At 41.1% G+C, this 22,743-nt stretch overlaps 1 protein-coding gene across 1 annotated transcript in view; it reads right to left on the minus strand.

The window, feature by feature from the left end:
• LOC141928079 (chemokine-like protein TAFA-4) overlaps nt 1-22,743 on the minus strand; it is a 131,239-nt gene that overhangs the window by 85,590 nt on the left and 22,906 nt on the right. The window contains exons 2-3 of the mRNA XM_074835742.1: nt 19,866-20,001; nt 16,663-16,778 (exon numbers count right to left, since the gene is read on the minus strand). Coding sequence (XP_074691843.1) covers nt 16,663-16,778; nt 19,866-19,945 — 196 coding nt within the window. The 5' untranslated portion in view covers nt 19,946-20,001. The remainder of the gene's footprint in view (nt 1-16,662; nt 16,779-19,865; nt 20,002-22,743) is intronic.

Here is a 22,743-nt window from a genome sequence, read left to right on the forward strand (position 1 = left end):
TCATTTTAGCTACAGTATTTACTAATTAAAAAAAAAAAAAAAATATATCAACTCTCAACATTTAATTTCAAGAGACCAGATGTCAAAAAATAAAAAAGCTCTTGTTCTGTTGATTGAAGTTCAGTCTCTACCTAGATACCCAAAAATGTTACCATCACTGGAATTTTAATTTTTGTGGGACTTTCTCATACTGCAGAGAAAGCCTTGAGTGTACAAATCTCTTTCTTCTCACTGTACAGACTTGGCACACAAATAGCTGAAAAATACATCACTGATACTTAGATGAACTGCCCACACTTTCATCCTAATAGATTATTAGCCTCAAAGGCAGCCTGGATCCCATTTAAATGCTGGCACACATATAAAGTATCTTAGGTTCGAGCACTCATCATAAAATCATGACATTTAGTTAAAAAACATGTTATGTTATAAGGGTATAATGCTACACAAGACGTTGTTACAAATTTTAAGTAACATAATTTACATTTTCAATAGACTCAAAAATTCATATACTGCTTCAAGTAACATGAGAAATGTGGGATTGCTCAAGGTCAAATCTAATTACAAAGCCTGCTAAGATGAGGACCATTTTTTAAGCAGTGGGAAATTAAATTATTTGTCCGTGCTATCTGGCAGTAAATACCTGCCTGTTTTAATTGTGGTTGATACAGCCTAATAAAAATTGGAAAGGAAACACTCATGCTCAGTTTCAGTTCCCTTTCTAGGTAAAGTTCTACCTGACCTGAGCTGGTCATTGCTGCAGTCTGACCCACCCCAGGCCCACAGGCACTCACTGTCTGACTCGGCCCCCCAGCACTTTGAAGATCTAGCAATACGTATTCTTGGACAGTGTGAGAAGAGGAAACCAAAGACCAAGCTGTGCCTCTCCTGGATATACAGAGGCAAATAACAGAAGATTAAGTAGGGAGAAAGTCACATGAAAGCTGGGAGAGTATGTTCTAACTTGGACATTCCCACCACTTAGACAAAAAAAAGGAATATATGGATGTGTTCTGCTGCTGCCATCCAGTGGGAAGGTTGAGTAGGAAGCACTTGAGTAAAGACGGATGGATAACAAGGGCTGATTCTGAATCAGTCGGGCTGATGCTTATTCTGCACCTTGCTGTCAATGCCATCCAAGACAAAAGTTTTCAGAGAACATGAAATAAAACAGGTGCAGAATAAGAAACCGTTGTAACAGTCTACTCCTGCGCAAGGACAAAAGAGGCACTCTGCTCCTCCAGCTCACTCCTGGTGCTGCCTGTGAAATCACTCTATGGACTTGATCTGCTTCAATCCTGCAGCTGTTTAGCTGTTACAAGAAGCTGGAGCTGACAGAGGGATGGTTACACAGAGCTTTGTAACATGCAGGATCTCAGCTTATACCATCACAAATTTCAAGTCTTCAAATCTACAAATTTCATTGCAGCTGAAATGGAAGTTCAGCAACTACCTTGCATACACACATTTGAAAAATCCTACTGGCTGCTAATCTGTGGTGATAGGTATCTAAATATCCTGTTAAATCTGGCTTTAAAAGCCCATATCTGCTTTGTTTCAGTACTTGGGAGCTCAGAATATAGATGTGTAGAGCAAAATGAGACTGATATTCTGCTATCTACTTAGCATCCCCTCATAGATAACAGAGGGCCTCAGAATTGGTAAATGATAGCATAACATTTTCATTATCAAGATCATTACTTGCAGATGATGAAGCAGAAGCAGTGACAACAATTTAAAGCCAACACAAATTGTCAGGGTACACTCTACAGGGCAATTTATGAAGAAGATAAATTTCTGATGCTAATAGGACTCTACAGCAAGACATCAATAGGCAAGAACTCCTCAGCAAATCAAGGAGAATGGGAGGGAAACAGGGGGAGGAGGACTGACTTGGGACTAGGAGACAGAAAGAGACAAAGCTTTCCTCAGCAGTCTAGCTGTACAATCAGCACTCTGCTTTGTGAGATGCTTCTGAGACTGACTCTTGGTTTTTTAGGTCCATATTTTTCATACCTTCCCAATATTTCCTGTAAAATTACTACAAGCAACATAAAATTATCATTTAATCCACAGCATCAAATCCCACTACACAGAGCTCTCCCAAACAGCAGTAGTGGTGTAGCAGTCAACAAAGAAGGGGATGATGCTTTCTTTTTCGTGTATGGGAGGAAGCAGGTGAACTGTGGCCCAATAAACACCATTTGCCAGTACTGACATTCAACTACACCATTAGCAGAGTGGAATAATCATAATTCACATTTCATCTGTTTTGACTACTGAGGACCTATCCACATCAGCCTAGCTCTTTGATTATCTTGGGATTTGTACAGCAGTTGGAAAGACAGACACATGTTATCCTCCTTGCTATCCTTCCTGAAAAGCAGGGATACAATCAGAACCCCTCTCCTCTCCATCAAGTCCTGAGTGTTATAAATAATATTCTACTGGAGTCACAAGCAAAAAACTTAGAACTGCCCTGTGATTAGTTGCTATACATTGCACCAGGCACCAAGTCAGCTTTCTACAGAGAATCTGCAAGTATATCTGTCCTTATTTTCTACCGTATGTTCAGTTTAGCTCTGTCTGGACAAAACATCAAGCCCAGGACCCTCTCAGTGCTTAACTTCAGAGGGATTAATTTAAGATAGTCATGTCTTCTCAGTAAGCAGATGTCCTTGATGTGCTTCTATACCAAAACACCGGCTTATAATACCGGTATATAATACCAAAGCCCATTTACCTTTTAAAAAAAAACAACTGTAGCATTAAATCCCTGGAAATTCACACACCCATAGGCACATTGCATACACAAGACTTGCATAGCACATAACATGAAGAATAATCTCAGCCTTTGCAACTTTCTACCAGATCACTGCTTAACCGTGTTTTAAACTTTAACACTTGTTTGGATATAGAACAGCAGAATTAAACAAAAATGTACAATACATTATTTAATCTCCGATTCTAGTCAAGAGGGTATGTAATCATTAGCATAGACCTATTTATCTCCCTCGCATTTCATCATTCAGTAATTTAAATGTGATTTTTGAATTTCAATCGGCATATCAAGTGCTCAACAACATCATGAGATCCTGTCTCCACTGAAAGTGATTTCTGCCTTTCTTCTTTCTTGAAGACTGTCATGTCCTGTTCACTCTATCAATCAGCCTGACATTATCTTCCTTTCACAGAGCAGATAGCTTAAGTCATCAGATTTATGCAAAAAATAACAAGGAGCTCTCATTGCCCCAGAGAACACTTTGGAATTGGACGTTGTTCTTTATACACACTCTTATTGAAGCACAGCGTTTATCTTTCTGTATTTCACACCTTCTTCTTTTTATAGTCATCAATTCTGTGCTTAGTGCTTTATTTACAGTATGTTATAATATTAATGACTTTTTTTAAAGAAAATACTACTTACTGATTTTCAAATATATATAGAAAAAAGGCAAAGAGGAAATGAAAAGACAGGGGTATTTAAGAAATCAACACAAAATGGAATTAAGATCTGAAATACATACTTATATGCTAGTGTAACTCATCTGTTAAAACACAGGCTTCCAAACAAACCACAGCACCCAGATAACTCCAGTCATCAGCATCTTCCTTTCATACTTCTCACCCTGTGTGGTATCTCCAGTATAGATCAAAAGTACCTCTGCTTTCATTTAAATCTGTAATCTCATTCCTCAACTAAGCAGTCACTCCAACTTTACAGGGAAAGAATGATGTCTCACAAAAACAGCTTATTTTTTGCAGGAACCAGAATGTTACACATTGTGGTTCTATCTTAGGACTTGATTGTATTTTTAAGGTTTCTACCACTGAGGTTGGCCAAATAGTGGTGGGGAATGGTACTGCTCTTGGGCCTGGAGAAGCTTGGAGGTCTGCATGCCCTGAAGAGTGATGCTATCAACCAGCCATTTCAATGGGGCAGTGCCAGAGCGCTGCTGGCACCACCTAAAATGGGCATTGCCTGAGCCATCACAACTGCTGGAGGACCAAAGTCTAAGAGGGGTCATTCTGGCATTCTGGCTTTCTACGTAGTGGAGAGGCAGTCTCGTCACCTGTCACAGTCACTGCATCTCTCACAGGGGATCTGAGAAGGGCACAATGCTTCCTCCCTCCACTCCTCCTCCTCCATCAGCTAGCATTGTTTGTGATTTAGCAAGGAGCCATCATGACATTACTGAAGGGGTGGTCATACCCTTCTCTGCCAGACATCAGTGCATGCTGCTTCTCAACCCCAGTTACCTTACTGTTACCTTAGCATTTGCACTGACTTTTGCATGAAATGAGTATTGGTATGCCTATTGGTATGCAATGACTGTATTATCACCTCACTCACAGACCCCACTTCTTCTCTCCCCCATCCCCACAGGCAAGTGGCAAACTAGTTCTTAGTGAACATGCTAGTATAAGAGCAGCGCCAATTAGCAATATCCATTGTCTCATTACAACCATCTGCTGAGGCTGCCACAAAATAGACAATTTTCCATTGCTTGTCCCCTGACTGAATTTAACATTTTACAAGACACAGTTTTTCCTTGGTCAAAGAGTGACCTTGCTAATACTGTTTATTATCTAACAGATCTCAGACTGAAAGCCCATGTCATACTCCATAAAAAAAAACACAGTGAACAAAACTTAATAACTGTAAGAATAAAGTATTTAGCACTCGAGGCAATATGTTAATTTTAAAATGTTATTTCTTTGTATGGCCTTTTGACCAACTCAGCTAATGGACTCTGGACTAGGAAATATTGGAAATAAGTTTGGGAAGGAGCTTACTTGTCAGCTTTGATAGGTGTACACCTTCGCTGTGCTGGCCAGCACAGTGCAATGATGGTATTTAAGTACTGCTCTGTGTTGTTTGCATAAATAGTAGCCCAGCCGCCAAGTCCCAGGCAAAGCAATCTAAATATGACCTCTGGCACTATTCTGCAACTGAGACCAATTTGTTCCCAAGACCTGGAAGCATTCAGCATGCACACATGTGTGTTTCAGCCCCCCATCTGTTAAATGAGAATAATCACACTTCATTTGTAAAGCACTTCATGTTCTACTGACAAACACCTTGTATTGCTTGGATTTCAGTGAGTCTGGCTGCCAGGGTAGAGTCACTCCAGCATATCACTGTTTATTTAGACTGAAGCACTTGGGGCAAAGACCCTTCCCTTTTGTTGAGAGGCAACACAGAGAGAATGCTGGATCACCTTTATCCCTCCGTTAAACTGGTCATTCTACAGCCATAGTTCTTTTTAATGTTGTTTTGATGCAGTTCTCACTACAGTTGAAAGAAAAATGGAAATTATCTTGCAAAAAACCCTACTCAGGCCTTGGTTCTGATCCAGAATTCAGTTAATCCAAATCCCTTGATACTGGGGAAGGGTCAGAAAAATGCTTTCCATAGTCACCATTGGGTTAGATTTGTTCCCCCAGAAGAGGACATATTTTCAGAGTAAACACTCTTTTCTCTCTAGCTTGGCACAAACTACCATGTGATACAGTCTGATAAAAGGATGTTTCTTTACATTAGCATAGCAGACTTATTTGTCAGTTGTAGACTAATTATCTTGGCTCCTTGTTTGGGGACTGTGGCATCCGTTGCAGTAAATTACATTTTGCTGAGGGCAGCAGTTTTACTCTGTTTCTAAAGAATGTCAACACAAAGTTGTGGGGGTTTTGTATTTCCAGTAAAAATAGTGTATGGTGGGGGAAGAAAAATAGCACATCTGCCACAGTATTTCCAAATGAAATGTCAAACTAGCGCTTTTTCCTATGCAGTTCAAATGACAAAAAAAAAGCACAGGTCTGATAGTGAAATCCACTATGTTGTCCCCTCCCCATTTCTGAAACCTTGGAAGTAGAACAAAATCTGAAAAATTAACTCAATAAACTCTATGAGTAGGCACTTCCAAGAACAGACAACTCATTTGGACACACAGTCAAGAAAGTCAGTACTAAAAGGCAACTTCCAGTACAGTCAGGCTTCTTTTTTCTTTTTAAGCAAGATGCACTTAAAAACAGTTTAAATTCCTCAGTGACCCAGCAGTGCTAACTCCAACAGGGTGCACCTAGAAAAAGAGTGGGGACCTCTTTCTACATTCAAGCTGTTTTAAATGAGAAATTTCAGTTGATTTAGTTTGGGGGTTTTTTGTTTTTCAGCATCTGCTGAAAGGACTCCATAGACAGAAATCATTAGCATGTCCACAGTTTGGGCCAGACACTCATGTCACTAGCATTATTTATGCCAACTGACATAATTTGCACTTTTTTCAAATTATACTCTGACTTGATTTTCATAGTTTCAGTAAATTATGTTTTCTAAAGACAATCTAAGAACACTTAGGAGTAGCAACAAACATCGGTGATGATATACAGTCTAAGATCATCCTGTTTTATCTCCTCTGAAGAGGGCATCTCCTCAAAATGGTAAGTTATAAGAGGACAGGCACCATTCCTTTGGGTGCCCAGTTTTCTATTGTGCCTCATTTACAAAAAAGAAAACAGGGGGTGGGGTGGGGAGAAGCAGAGTGTTTGCACAATTATTGCTTATTCATGAAATGCAATAACCCATTTCCATAACTTCCAGTGCCTCACTATACTTCTTATTATATCATCAGACTGTGGAAATGACATCATTGGGACAGGGAGGGGACTGTCTTAGAAAGCCTTGATACATTCAAATTGTACGGCACGTAGGATAGCATAAAAGAGCTGTAAATACATATTTATAGTGAAAACATTTCTGTGCTCTTTTGCAAGATATTTTTTCTTTCATTGTGTTGTACGTTGGATTAGGAAGAGCGCTGGATCCAATCTGGTAGGTTACAAAGTTAATAGCTGTGAATGACAGACTTGCATCATGTTCTTCTCTCCCCTTTTGCACTGTTTGTTGCTGAAGGACACTCGTGTTCTAACCAAGTAGGCTAATGCCACCTCAGAGCCCTTGAACCCCCTCATCTTCATGCCCCATCCAGTGACAAACCAGGGGCAGCACAAAGGAGAAAGGTCAGCGTGTTCTCTATTTCCTGCTATGTAGAAGGAAATCTCCCAAGGAAAAAGGGAGCTATAGAAGAAAGGATATACAGAGCACAAGAGGTACTCTAAGCTTTTTTACCCAACCTGAAAATAAGATGCATAGGAAAGACTAGTTGAAACATTTAAATTTTTGCTTTACGATTGCTTACAATTTCATTTTTGCCATCAGGTATCAACAGCCAAGATGAAACTAAAATCAGCTACATGCAACACCCTACAAACACCTGTTAACACAATTGTGATCTGTTACACACAGATCCTGCCATTCCACCCCAGAAGTATAACACACCAAGCTAATTTGCAACAATTTGTCTCTGTGCAAAAAAGACAGTAAAAGAAATCTGCTTATCCCAAAATATTCGCTGTATCTTAGGATGCTGCTTTAAGGAAACACAGGTGAAAAACTAATGGAAGAACTGATATCAGGAAGATGCAAGCAGTAAATAATGCTAAAAGAAATCCTGTCTCTGGTCATTATTTGGTCATTATTTCTTTAAACAACAACATAAATCAAAGAATAGTGAGCATCACTGGACCACAAGGCATATGGATGCTGTCCATCAGGGAAACAAAAGTAGAAATAAAGAAAAAATAAAGGCAGGCCAAACACTAAGCAATAGAAGTGTTGATCCTAGAATTTTCCGGTCATAACTTCTGTCATTTCTGGGGTATGGTTAAAGATTGCCACCCTGGAAGATATTGAATGTCAGGTGTAGTCTCCACTCCTGTGCTGATGGATAGCATCTCCAGCCTGATGAGGAGAGATTACCCTGCTGAACCCTACAAGACATCTTTAATCTCCTGATTTAGAATCCATTGTCCTCTACCAGTTGTCACTCTCCTGAAGGAACGCAAGAATGCTGCCAAACACTGAAACAGACAGCTGCAGCAAAGGGCTATCGGCAGCAATCTAGAGGTGCTCCGCCAACAAAACACTTAAATGTTAATAGAGGAAAAAAAAAATTCCATCTCCAGGTTCTTCCATTATTAATTAAACATTTTCTGGTTTCCAAGAAAAAAAATGCTTGCTCAAACATGTCCTTGAAGCCAGAGACATCAACACAGTAAACTTTCAAACTAACATTGAGGGGCAGCTCTCTGGCAGAGAAAAATACCATGATTGGCATGAGAGCAGAGCTGAGCACTTCTTCATGCCATCTGAGTGGGGCACAGGTAGGGCACGTTTGATGCTACAGCCAAATATTGCAATTAATTTCCTGCTCTTAAATACAGGGTGAATATTTTGTACCCATCTACAGCCAAAACCATGGGCAAATGCAAGCCAGCATCAAGGGTCAGCATGTCCTAGCCTGCTTCTGAATCACCTGGCAGCACAGGCAAAATTGGCCACTAAGTCTAAATCACCAAATCAACAGAAACTGCTATCCGTTTCCATGGACATTTATTCAAGTGTGTGCAGTCACTCATTTGGGATGAAACTCTCGAGTAGCACAAGGCCTTACAATTACATTAAAATGGGACTTTAAGTTTGGGACAGGCTCTGTGCTGCTATTACAACTGATGTAATTGCAAGGCTGTGGCAATGCAGCCCATGCAGTAAGCACAGACATGTCGATCAATAGCAGAACAGGCCCTAAAGCAATTTCCATCCCTCAAAATGGCAGTGATTTGCAAAACACTGAATGATGAATTCTGTAAGAATGACTGGCTTAAGCGTTAATAAAATCATAACTATGAAGTCTAACTTCTCTGCTGGGACCAAAAGCCATATGCCATATCCGGAGCAGGCTGGAAACTAAATCACAGAAGAATCACAAACTCCCACTTCAGTGGGGTCAGGACTTCATCTTACGCAGGTCTTTTAATCATTTCAGAGCTAGGAATTCAATGCAAGTCCTTTACATTTCAATCTATTGCCTTCATCACTCAAGCATCCATTCTCCCAAGGACTCAGCATGTTGACCTCCACATAAACCCAGAGCAGAGCTCCAGAGTAGAACATGTTCCGCTTTTTGTTGTATCACTTCACCCAAATGAACACTGAGGACAAGACACTTTCCATCCTATTTGTGGATTTTCACTTATCCAACCATTTCTTTCTCCCCACATTAGCACAAGCCTACCCATTTGCAATATAATAATTTTTTTAAGTTCTGAGTTTGGAAAAAAGAGAGACAGAGCAAAGAAAGCTTTCTTAGAATTTTGGTCAATGAAATACAAAGATTATCATTTATTGCAGATCACAGCTATATAAAAAGTGATACTGTCAATGTAAAATGAATAAAGACAGTATTTTCACAAGCCTCCCCCAATGGCTTTAAAATAAGGTCACTTTGATATTGCAGGAAAGAGCTTGGTTCCAGCCTCCTGCTATACAGATTGATACACTGGACATAGTTATTTGTCATATGAGACTCCATCTTCTTTTTGTTACCGAACTTCCCCCACACACCTTTTGAAACACGGTGAGATATGATATACAAAACCTGCATATTCATCGGTTTGTCTGTAACCTTTTTCCCCCCTAACTCCCTGGAATACACAAATCTCTTCATCTACAATCACATCCCATGCAGTTAAAGTGCACATTCATGGAAAACGATACTAGAAGCTATGTTTTACCTTATAAAAGACTAAATTAACACTGAATTGCTCCTTACTGGTAACATAGTTATGCATCCAAATTGAAGTTGTCAAACTCTGTCAAATAGATTAAAAATTCCCATTGTTATTTAAGGCAAAAAAAAAAAAGGAAAACAAGTATTTCTTCCTTTTTTTCCTTCTCAAAAATAAATATACCAGCAAACTTCACACAACGAACTCTGCTCCTTTTTGTCTAAAAGGGAACCTACTACCCAACTGAATTGCTTTCCCCACCTTATTACTTGAAGAGATTACAGCCGGGGCTGTAGCTGCCCTATATTTAGAAGCTGGATAATAAAACACATAAATAACACACTGAATAAAACATTAAGACATAAAAGGAGTTAAATAGAACAAAGGGCTAAAGCTTATTGTGCACTAACCATGTCTGACCCAGTGAAATACAAAAGGACTCATAATTCTAATTAGTAAAATGCACAGTTATGATTTAAATCACGAGAAAGCAAGCACAGTGCCTGTCTGCAGCTGTGCGCTGGAGCCCTTTTCACAGCCTTGCAGGGCCCTCTGGTGGAACTGGTACCCTTGCCTGTGGCAACCCGACAGCACCATGAGGAAGAATGATGCTCCAACCCAAAAATAAGGGGAGAAAAAGAAGCCTGGGTTTTCCCTTTTTGCTTGAAAGCGGCAGTATTTCTAATACAAAGCTGCATTTTTCAGATATGCAGCCTTCACTTAAAGAGGTGAAGTCCTGGAGCCTGTGTAAGGGAGGAATTTTTCCTCTGACTCCAGTGAGGACAGGATTCTGTCCACAAAGTCCTTAAAGCTGTGAAAACCTGCAACTGATGTGGAACAATCCAGCTGCTACCAGACCACTTGAAACCAAAAGCACAATCAAGAGGTATTAACAGGTCTGAATTCCAGCTGACAGTGACATTTCACATTCAGAGTTAAAAAAGCAGGCACAGAGGGTCCTGCAGACCAAAACAACACCCGATATATGCCTCAACATGAACTGCAGTTTTGCGCACAAAGAAGCAACCTTCTTCTGGGATCTTCCCAGTATCATTTATGCCCACCTGCCACTCAGCCCCTGAGTCCAGTCCAACAGCATCAGTGAATCCTTTATTCATCCTTCAGATGAACTGTGATGTTCATTTCTTCTTCACCTGATGTCTGCTTTACTGATAACACACCCCATGCAGGCTATCATAGGCTGCTATTCCTCCCTCGCTACCTAATAGAGGGCAACAAAGCACGTACTTTCCCAGTGCATCAGAGTGGTCACTAGGTTTGGGGGTGGGAAATTCTTCCACTCCTCCAGGGTACTGACTTCTCTTTGCTGTTTGGGACACTGAAAAGAATTATTAAACACCGAGTTCAACACATGCCTTCTGTACTGCCTTCAGCAGGTCTGGTTTGCTGTTCATCAAGGGTAGATCTTTGCCTCAGATCCATGTACATACAGTACTTGCCACTACCAAATGACAGAAGGTCTGTTTCTGTGACTAACAAGTGACTTTGACCATCCCACTGATAGGTTAGATCAGCACCTCTTCAGAAAGCAACCAAAGAAGGATCAAAGAAGACAGACATGTTCTGAAAAATACTGCTTTCTGTGAGCCATAGCAAGGGCAGAAAGGCAGCAGCAGCGAGGAGAGCCTTTGTCTTTTGCATCAAGCGCACTACTGCATTATTCACTGAGATTGCTCCCACACAATCCAAGCCTTTGCATACATCTGTCTCTCCCTGTTCAAGCATCAATCAGAAGAAAACAAAGGAGAACACTCATGGAATCCCAGAAAATAATATTAGGTCCCAGTTCACACCCTGCTCAACAGAGTCTACAAAAAAACCTTGCCTTTCACACATGATGGAAGTCACTGGTCCTCTGAAAACCAGCTAGGACAGCATTCCAGTTGCTGGAGATCACATCTAAGATGCCAGCCAGCAAACTGGAATTTTTCAGTTGGGTTTCACTAAACAAAGATGTAGAGTTTACAATAGCTCAAGCTGGTGATAATTCCCTCCTGAGCTCACTTCCCAGCCTCTAAGTTTCATGCATATATTCTTGCCACTGCCATTTTTAACAAGACTTCTCTCATTTAACCTTTGACAACCTTTGAGGAGAGGGGCTCTGAAGAGAAGGATGGCAGCAGGGGACCCTTCTGAAAGAGTCAAAAAACCCACGGCAAAACCACAAACCAAGAAGGCAGAAGCCCAGGGAAGAGGGAGAGCCTCAAGCCACCTCAGGGCAAACAGGGCGTGGCGCCTCAGAAGGGCTTGGTGTATCAGTTCACACAGGGCATGTGGACGAGGCACAGTCCCTCTCCTGGGTCTAGAGCTCATCTGAACTGGTTGTCATCTCATTGTCCTCCCCAAGCAGACTGAACTATGGTCTCCACTCGGGTCAAAACCACCACGAGAAAGAACATGGTGACCCAGACGGAGCTGCCATGCAAACATGCAGCAGTCCAGGTCTGGGGCTGCAGGGAGAGCCTAAGCCTGTCAGTCCTGCCAGAGGGCAGCAGTGACAGCACCCGTGTGCGCTGGGATCAGCTGGATGACCTGCTCAGCCTGGTGGCAGAACTCAAAGAAGAGGTTGAAAGATTAAGAAGTATTCGGGAGTGCAAAAGGGAAATTGATTGGTGGAGTAGCACCTTGGCACCCCTGAAGCAACAGGAGCAAATGGAGGCTCCAATAAAGGCAGGCAATCCCTCACCCTCTTGCGACCAGGCAGAAGGAGGGGACCTAAGGGATGGGGGAGACTGGAAACAGGTCCCTGCTCAGGGAGGCAGGAAAATCCCCTCCTGCCCTCCCTCAACTTCCATGGTGCCCCTTCACAACAGAACTGGAACTTTTGAATGAAGTAGAGAAGGATGAAGAGAAGGAGTCAAACAAGAAGGAAGATCAAGGTCCACCAAGGCCGGGTCGCTCTAGACCAGGTATTAAAACGAATTCTAAAAAGAACCCCAGAAGGGTCATTGTAGTGGGTGACTCCATTCTGAGGGGCGTCGAAGGCCCAATATGCAGACCGGACCCCAATTCATAGGGAAGTCTGCTGTCTCCCTGGGGCTACAATCACAAAGAAAAGATGTGAACTGAGTAAGACAATTTGGAGACAAATTTGGCCCTGCTTTAAGCTACAGATGTTCATTAAATACATGGATTCCAGGCATATTAATAATAATGGACTTTCCAAAAATCTAGACCCTTCACCAAGCAGAAGTAGGCTGGAAGCATTCAGGTGAGCACCATCACATAAAAATAAAACACAGCAGTCTCAAAAAAGCCAAGCTGCACTGGTAATTCATGACAGAAACTGCTCAGCTGGCTATACCAATTAATGGTCTGCAAGTCCAGCCCCCACGTGAGGTGACCTGAGGAAGTGTCTTTGCAATGCTTCATTTGTGGATCCTGACTTATAGCAGTGAGGTGGAAACAAATCTTTTCTGGTACTAAACGTACGTTGCTTCATTCAGCACAGCATGGAATTGATAGTTATATCGTTATCAGTTAGGTACTCTGGGAGCCTGAAATACTGCCCAATTTTAAATAGCTATAGTAAGGTTGGTGCTTATGCTTCCCTCAGCTACTGTCAGTGCAAGAGACAAACTCTTCAGAAAGGCAGTTCAGAGAAACAAAGTCAGATGAATATTCTGACATGTCTTCTCTATATAGATGAAGAGGGAGCCTGCTGAAATAATCTGCATAAGCAGCATCTTCAGTGATCTAATGGTAATGAGAAGGAACATTTCTCCTCTACCTTTTGCCTATTTAACTCTGCCAGTCAAAGCAATTACAACATTTGAATGAAAAATAGGCTGCAGCCTCCAAGCTGGGCTCAAAGTCCGAACTGCTTCAAAGCAATGGCAGGATTGGCTTGCTAGATTGAACAGTCTCTTCCTCCACTAGCAGTTATTTGATGGTGGTGAATATTTTGCAGAACAAAAGAAAGAACCAGGTCCATCTTACACTTTATTACAGTGAAGAGGCCCTTTTTGTTAAAGGGATTGTTAATGGCATTCTCGCCCACTTTTCAGAAACAGGATGGTTATTGAGCCCTTAAAGATTTAGTCTCTGTTCCTGTCTGAATATGGCAGAGACAGCTATCGAATGTCATTCTTTCAGGCACCACATCTAGCATGACCAAAGTCAATAATTGTCTTTTCCCATATTAGGCTCCTTAAAAATGGCAGTATTTTGAAAAGGAAAAAGTCAATCCCCGCTTTTCATCTTAAATTCTAGTGTCTGCTCTTGGTTAATAAACTTTCTTAGTTTTAATGAGTAAGCATTTTTTCAAAAGTGACTAGCGATGTCAAGTACATAGCTTGAAACACACTGATTTTCAGGAGCAGACACAACATGTTCTTCAAAACCAGCTCCTCCTAAAGTATCCCAGGCTAGGCACCTCATAAACAGCACGTATTTCCCACCTCAATACATCCCTGTCAGATTGCAGCTGCTTGACCTAAGGTACACTGGACAAAGCCTTTGCCAAACCCAAGGCTTGAATTCATCTCTCTAATGTGCTTTGGGACATTTTACTTTGAAAAATGTTAACGTTGTCTATTGACTGCAAAAATTTTCACTCAATTGCCCTCCAAGAACATGTTAATTTGTATTAAACAAATGAGGCTAATTATTTGCTTTCCACAAAACAGGCTACACTAAAAGCTCTAAATGATTTGCTTTCCTGATGAACAAGGCGTTGTCTTGCTCACCTATCAGATTCCATCACAGATCTGATCATACATTAGAAGGTCAATCTAGGTATTCTATCAAACAACAAAGATAAGTGGAAGCTGGGAAACACAGGCCCCTTGAGGAGAGCCCCCAAGCCCTCTAAATGGTCCATGGTGCCGTATGTCAGACACGAGGAGCTGAAGAATCAAAAATGGGGTGACTGTTTCATCTGTTACATGGAATCAAAGTGGGATGGGGTCACTTCAGCACACACATAAGAGAAACTCACGTCTGGGGAAGAATATGACACTGTAGTCTAAAAAGGTGCATGAAGGCTCCAGCTTCAAGGGCATCTATTTGAAAAAAAGCTCCATAATCTGACCAAACTATTCATGAAGAACCTTTCTTCAGCCTACCAGAGAAAGCCCAGTATGCAAATCTCCTTACAGTTGAGCAGCTTGATTGTGTTTTACAGTACCTCTTTGATACGGGGGAAAGAATTCTTAGTGTCAATTAGAAGTATGCAGTCAAGCATTCTGAAATGTTATGTTAAAAAGATTGTCATAATTTACATAACACATAATGAGCGTTCATCATACGAGCCCACAACACAGAATCACTACTGCGTTATTACAGGTATTTCCCTTAGGTACACATGCAAAGTGCATCTTTAAAAGACAAAAATAACATTTCTTTTTACAAGACTCTTCCCTGAATGACAAAAGCTGCAGAAGGCTGTTCTCCAGGTTTTGCTGCATAGTCAGCTCTGAAATGCTCTGCTAAACAGCAGTTGTTTACAGGAAAGGTCAAGAGGGCCTAATTAACTTGTCATTGTGCACAGACCCCCTTCCTCATTGAAGTGATTCAACTTGTTTCCATAACAGCTACCTGCAAAATGGTAATACGGATCATCCTCTAACACTGTATTCACTGGGATCACTTTATGGGCTTTTGCCGCAAGATGTCAGTTATTCTCCATAACCTGTGACTGAGTTTTATGACACTTACGAGTGCTGCACAGCACCAGGGAACGCAGAGCTGGTGATGGAGTAAGGCAAGGAGGTGGTGTGTGTAGCTCTTCGATACACACACTGCTGATGTGCTATGAGCACAGACACAGACACAACAACTATATGCAGGACACAGTCAGTCCTGCTTGCCAGGATTGAAGAGATTTTGGCGAGCACATGAGGACCCTTCAGCTCCTACCTAGACAATCACCGGAAGCATCCAGGAAAGAAATCAATAGGTCGTCTCATCTGGAGGATGGAGACCCTAACAAATGCATCCCCACTTCCTAGTGCCAAGCCGAAGTGGATGCTAACATTAGACCTGGACCCACAAGAATTTGGCTTAGAGCTAAGAACATTATATATGGATTTAAGGCCATTACACCTAATTTAAGAATGAGACTACATCACAAATAGAAACACTTGCAGAAATCTCCAAGCCAGCATGAAGCTAACTACATGCTAAGAATGCAGTCATCTCATCGTGGTGTTGCAGCCAGGTCTTTGTCCTCTCCCGAAAAGCAGAGCTCGCAGGTGGCATTTTGTTAACTTACCTCTCTCTTTTGGGATCAAAGGTGACATAGGGCTAACTCAGCTATCCAGTTTTAGGACTTGCACTGATATCTTTGCATCAGCATTAAGATATTTATATTTCTTTCTGCTTTCAAGCTGATGTGCCTGCATGATCCTAGCACAGAGATGTTTCTTTGAAGATCCAGTATGGTATCTCTTCGTGAAGCCAATCCAGCTTGTTCTGAGCTATTTCTGTCATTTATAATAAGATACTACATTGTGCCTGGTAGATGTACCCTACTACAATAGTGCATCCTCTTAAATGCAGTATCTTTCTGTTTGCTTCACTGTGCAAGTTAGGAAAAGAAGGAGCATACCACAAGCTGAACTAAACCACAGTTCAGTATTTGCGCTACTTAGTGAAAGAAATGGCTAATGTAAGTCTGAGGGCTTTGATCTATTGCCCACTAAAGCCAATGATACCATTGTAAAGTCTCTTGATAACAACTGGATTAAGAGGGAGAAGATAAAGATATATTTCAGAATATCTTTGGATAAGGAAGGATAAAGCAAAATGACACAAACAAATCCCAAAGTCCTAGCAGTCATGAAGTCACTCCAAAAAACTGTCTGGTGAGCTTCAATACATAAAATTACTAGAGAAAAACCATGAAAATTTACAATAACTCATTTTGTCTTGTTGTATTTTTAACCCATTGCACTGATTATAACATGCTGTCAACAGCCTCATCAATTATCCATTGCTAAAAAGTGAGCTCTAACATTCTGCAAGTGGTATTAATTGGTCTCAGTAGCACATAATGAGTTTAAAAGCTCCTACCTGTGTGCCCCCGGGGATGGTGGCTAGAGGCGGACAACAATTTACAGCAGACCATTAACACATAGACCAGAAAGAGCCAGTCAGATAGAAGCATTGATTTGGCACAGAATCTCATCCTGGAGGCAGAAAAGGAAGCAGTTGAGTGAAAGAACAATGTGAGTAAGGAATAACATAAAAATGATGTGGCAAAGGAAAAGCTGAAAAGATACTGAAGAATAACTAATATGGCTTATAACAAGGCAACACTCACAAAATCATATTCATGGTTTAGTTGGGATCAAGCCTTTGTTAAGCATGTTTTATAATTAGACAATGCAATGGCTATGACACATCGTATTACCCACAAACACGTTTATAACAACACATTATGAGTGCAGCACATTTCTATGAATCTGGCATAAGGGGTGGGGTTTTTCTGGATTAAGATCTGTCCACACTCAAATTTAAATATACATATTTCTAAGTTGTGCTATTATTTTTAAACTGCGTTCACCTCAAAGTCATAGAAGCATCATAGAAAAATGTCCTTTTTACTTAATACTTCTCAGAACATACTTGCTAAAGCTACCAGCTCTTGTGTAGCCATGCACATGAATTGGCTGGATCTTCAAGCACACAACATCTGCTAGCTTTCCTGAAGATCAGTAAGCTTGCTGAGGGTTAAACACTCATGAAACCAGCACCTCGGTCAAATACGTGAGGGCTTGCTGTTCTGCCAGGGTGTTAGAAACTGCATTTCAGAAAACATTTGTTCTAGAGAAGGTGGACGTTGTTAGTCTTATTCACGTTCATGTTAGAAGTAAGACCACAAATCCTCAGTAATTTTGCTGCAAATATCTACAGTTAAATCCCTCAATAGCTTATGTTATGCCATTCATCATATAGAAAAGTAATCTAATAATTTTCTTAAACTCAGTTATGATGATTTATTACTCGTGCTATACATAAATGGGCATTATGCAGTTGAACCCTTAGATACAACATTCCACATTTTCAGCAAATACTGTAAGCAAGAATACATCAAATTAATTAAAGGCAATTTATAGATTTGCATAAATTGAACTAAATACTGCTTTCATAGCAGTGACGTTAGTCTGCAGTTAATCAGCACGCTGGGATTTGGGCAAGCCTATCATAAGCATGCTTATTTGCACCAAAAACTCCTTTGGGAACTTCTTTCCCCTGCAGAAAATTCTGATTCTTCCAAGTATTTTCTAAATAATTGATCTGTGTATCTTTAAAATACCTGAGACTATTCAGCTAATCCAATATTCAAGTGCTGAATAGACTGATAGTTTAAACAAAAAAACCCCTCACACCTTAGACAGCTCTACTGTCAAAGCCAGGTGAAGCATTTGGATCCTGTTTTAAACTTGATAACCATCTACAAATGAAATCAAAACAGAAGCCATGGTTTCTCATTTAAAAGCGCTTACATAATTTTCCCTTTTGCACATCACAAAACAATGCTGTTCAATCATTGTGTATGAATGGGAATGTTGATAAAGCCCAAACAAATCATAAATGCACTTATTGATATCAAAAGTTAAGAGACCAAAAGCTTGTTGCATGTAAATATATTTTAGCAACAAACACTATTTTACACTTGAGAAAAGAATATGTTGGTGAAAAACCAGCACCTTCAGTTGTCCTTGTAGATTTTACTCCAGCCTACATACTTTTTTAAAAAGCTGCACAAATATTGCTAAAAACTTACTCACCATGTATACAGATTTAAGAAATAAAAAATTACATGTAAAGAAGCCGCATTTTAAGGACTGATTTGACAAAAAGGTACCTTTCCTTGCTTCAAGGAGGTGCTCTGTTTTGAGCCCCATATGTTGTCACCCTGAAAGCAAATGACCCAGCACAGGTAGAAACACACTGAGGCTCTTTTGCAGCAGTGTATTGGAGTCTTCAGCAAGCAAGAATCAAGCCCAGAAGATAAAGACATCACTGATCCTTGCCTACCCAACAAGTATCCTCTTACAGAGCACTCCCAGGCTAATTCAGAGCAGCTACACTTCAGCTAAATAAGCATGGATCTAATTCACCTCTTGCACCCAGCTGAACCACGTAATGCTACTGAGGCTAATGGAATTGAGTCACTGTGAAACCTGCATAAATGTTATTAGTGCTATTGATCCAGTATTAGCCTAAGGAAACTGCCCAGTAAGCTCTGAAATCTATCTGCCATTTCAGATTTTAGTCACCCAAATCTTCCCCAGGTAACTGAACCTCGTTTTCTTGAGGACAGCTGAATTTAACCTTAGTTTTCTTACTCCCTCCATGAGAAACACATGGCTTACACCTCATGCACCAGTTACCACTAAATAGGAAGACATCATCTGCTTGTCTTGTGATACCACCCCTCTGTTGCTCTAAATGCAAACACAGGAATCTGATCCAAATATTAGCGGAGACCCCAGCTCTGGTGTCACTCTGTAGTATAATGAAGACAGGGACCTTCCTTCAGGTTTCCTGAGGTGTGACAGAGTAGGATTGAACCCTTTGAATTAAATACTGCAGATCAGACATTTTGAGCATGCCCTTTCTGGTGTGAGCTGATGGGAGGGACAGGTATTTAGTCCCAAATCATGCACCACATGCTCAACAGCTGTGATTTCAGCATGTAAGCTAACCCCGGTGTTCCCACCATTCCCAGTGCAGGAGCAAAGCCGCTCTCCATGGAAATGGGTGGGCTGATCTGATTTCAAAAGCTATCCCAGATTATGAGTTGACTTTTTTGAAGACATGACCCTGATGTTAGACAGGGAATGTGAAACCAGGTTTCATCAGGTTAACAGGGTAACCTTACCCCTTTGTAAGTATATTCCAGTCCAGGAATAAGTGTATCGCTACAAAGCATCAACTTAGTTATATCCAAACGGAAAGGCTGCTAAAAGCATCCAGTACCATTAAAACAATACAACATTTGCAGACTTTTGTCTGCCTTGCAGACAGACAGGACACAAGTCTTCAGCCTGCTAATATAAAGAAATACAAGAGGATCTTTAAAAAGGCAGGGGGAAAAATGAAACTGGGCAGACAGATGCAGCAAGGGGTGCCGGGCCCTTCAGCATCAGTGGGCTGCAGCTTTCAGAAATGTCAAGCCTTCATTCTCTGTTGAATTCAAGTGGATATTGTTGCTAACCAGAACAGCAAATCTTCAGTGTCATTTGAAAGATAAAAAGTGTTCTTACCTTGGGGACTTTGTAAGAATTTTGTTCCAGCCAGACACAATTATTTCAGTGTGTTTTTCATAGTTATTCCAGATTCCCATTTGCAGCAGCAAATAAGCCTTTCTGCATTTCAGAATTTTTCCTTCGCTTTGGGGACCTAGAAAGAAAGCCATATTACACTGCAATTAACGTCTGGAATGGTGCTGTGAAATAGATCTTTGTTACCAAAATCATTGTTTCACAGTGCCATCTACAGTGCAATCCAAGGCAAAAGGCAGCAGTCATATTGTTCTTTTCACTTGTTTCCAAGAACACATAGAAACTGTGATAAGGCAGCTCTGAAATATCACTGCATTAACTAAAGGCAGAGTTTGCTATACTAGAAATTATAATGTGTGCTGCTCACTTGTCCTTATAACCATGTGCCCTCTCGTCACTCAGATGCTGTGAAAGCTGTGAGGTCTGAGACACCACCATAGTGCAAACAGATTTCCACATTATTATGTGAAACCTCCAACAGTTTGAACCAGAGATTATTAAAGACGGGAAAAAATCTTTCATTATCTTCATAAAAATTTGGCCAAGGCCCTTGGAGTCTGGCTGCCTCGGGAGCAGGGGATCTGTAGGGTCACATCCATAGGATCGTGTCTGTGTGATCAATCATCATAGCGCCCTCTCACACTTTCGTCTCTACTTGCTTCCAACACCACATCTCACACCCAGCCCACCTGTACCCAGAAGCTACACTTTGAAATCACTATATGGAGACACTTTTGCAGCAGTACTGACACACGTTCCACAGAATAATGAGCTCAAACACTCCATTCCATACACATTCAAGTCTCTTTGCTTTTATTGTTTATATTTGTTCTCTCACTTCTATCCCTGGGCTCAACTTGACCTTCTGCTATTGAAAACATGACACAGTGCAATTTGTGAGAGTAATAATAACGTGATCTTCACCTACAGAGTGATCACAATAACCTTTTCCCATCTTCTCCCACCACTCTTTTCATTTCACTCTGCCTTTGATCAATTAGAAACTTGCTTTTAAGAAACACAAAATTACACTATAACATTGGAGGGCAAAGCATCTCTGGGGCCATAAAAGCACATAGGCAGACACCTTTCAGAAGCTTAGGAGAGGAAAACCCCTGGCTCAATACACTCAGCTCCTTTCTGTTCAGAACACCATGAGAAAATAGAATAATTGCTGGAATTAAAGAGGTAGCAGGCCAGCAATCTATAATTAATCACATTTTACTCTGTCTTCACTTTCCAACGTGGAGAGTTTCAGAGTGAGCCAAAATGCAATGCAGCAGTTCTACTCAAAACAAGATGGGGGCAAAGAGGTGTCTTAATACAAAGTGCTACCATCCTGTATTAATACTTTCTTCCACAAATACACATAAAACAAAAATATTTTAAAAAAATCAGTTTGCCTCAAAAGGTCTATTGAGAAAAAGCAAACAAACAGGTTTTTCAATATAGTATTGAATGACCGAAACGGTTGTGTGGGACATTTTTATCCATTTCATAATTGGACAGATAGATAAATATATTCTTACAGTGCTCTTGTGAAGTCAGTATTACAATACACTAACTCAGGTTTTAGTGCTTATCTGTTCCATAATTTTTATTAGAGAGGAAGAAAAACTGTGTAGATGCATCAACAGGTAAATACTAACTTTAGTGTAACCTGTTCTGTAAACAGATGTTAAACACTTGTAAAAGACAAGGAAGTATTGATTATTCTAACTCATTCTAATTAAATGGGTACAGCAAAAGCAGCAGATGATACAGCCACCAGCATATCTTGGGGCTTTCTGATGCCTTCCAGGCAGCAGTATTTCTTAAGAAAATGGGATTGTTTGAAGGGACTGTAAGGCAAACTCCTACAGTGCAATCTTAAGTCTGAGATTCAGCAGTTTTATGTCAATAAAGGAGGCAAATCAGAACAGAAGCAAGAGGCTCACCTTGTTAATAACGGTAAAAGGAATTCCAGGCTTCTCACAGCGAAACCATGTTTTGTGTGTTTTTTGTGGTCGGTGGTTTTATTGCTGGTCCCTGCCTCATCTCAGGGCGTAGCGCTACTTTGGAAAGCAGAGCTGCTTCTTTGCAGGCTGCATGAACAAGCAAATCACTCCTGACCACCCATGCCAGGAGCTCTGCTGGGGCAGCACAGCCTGCTGGGGCAGCACAGCCTGCGAGGGCAGCTGCTCCCACCGGTGGGCATCAGCCCTCCCAACTGGCCACCAGCCCTCCCAGCTGGCCACCTATGAGCAAACTGAGCAGCTCTTTAAACAGCAGCATCACCTGCCAAGAGGCACCAATATGTCTGACAACTGGAATTTTGTGGATGAAGTCCTTGACTTCAACACAGCAGGGTTAATTTACACAACAGGGATTTGAAGAGAAGTTACCCAGGGAAAGCAATCTTATAAAGAAAGGGGTTGTTTTTCTACACAATGAGTTCTAGCCAGGAGGCAACTGAACCCCCACCTCCATCTCTAGCAAAGCTGTAGAAAAGAAAAGGAGGAAGGAGGAAAGGGGAAAGGGGAAGGGCTCCACTCTCAGTATTTGTGCATGGGTTGGCCACGAACAACTCCTGCTTTGCACTTGAGTTGCCCTGGACCCCACAACTCTCCTTGTGTTAGTATTTAAGGCATCCATGTGCCCAAACTAAGACTGTGGGTTCTGGTATCTAAAGGGAATTTCAGTGGCCAGATCTGCTGCGCCTCAGGCCCAGCATAGCCTGTCTCTGTGCCTCTGCGCTCCAGTAAAATGGGTATAAATTGTATTTCCCTATGCCAGGGAAGCGTTTCGAGAACAGAAACAATAAAGGTCTGAAGTTATTTGAAAAGTGTATGGGCACTGTATAATTCCTTTGACAGATGGA

Source organism: Strix aluco, chromosome 11 (genome assembly GCF_031877795.1).
Source record: "Strix aluco isolate bStrAlu1 chromosome 11, bStrAlu1.hap1, whole genome shotgun sequence".
Lineage (NCBI taxonomy): Eukaryota > Metazoa > Chordata > Aves > Strigiformes > Strigidae > Strix > Strix aluco.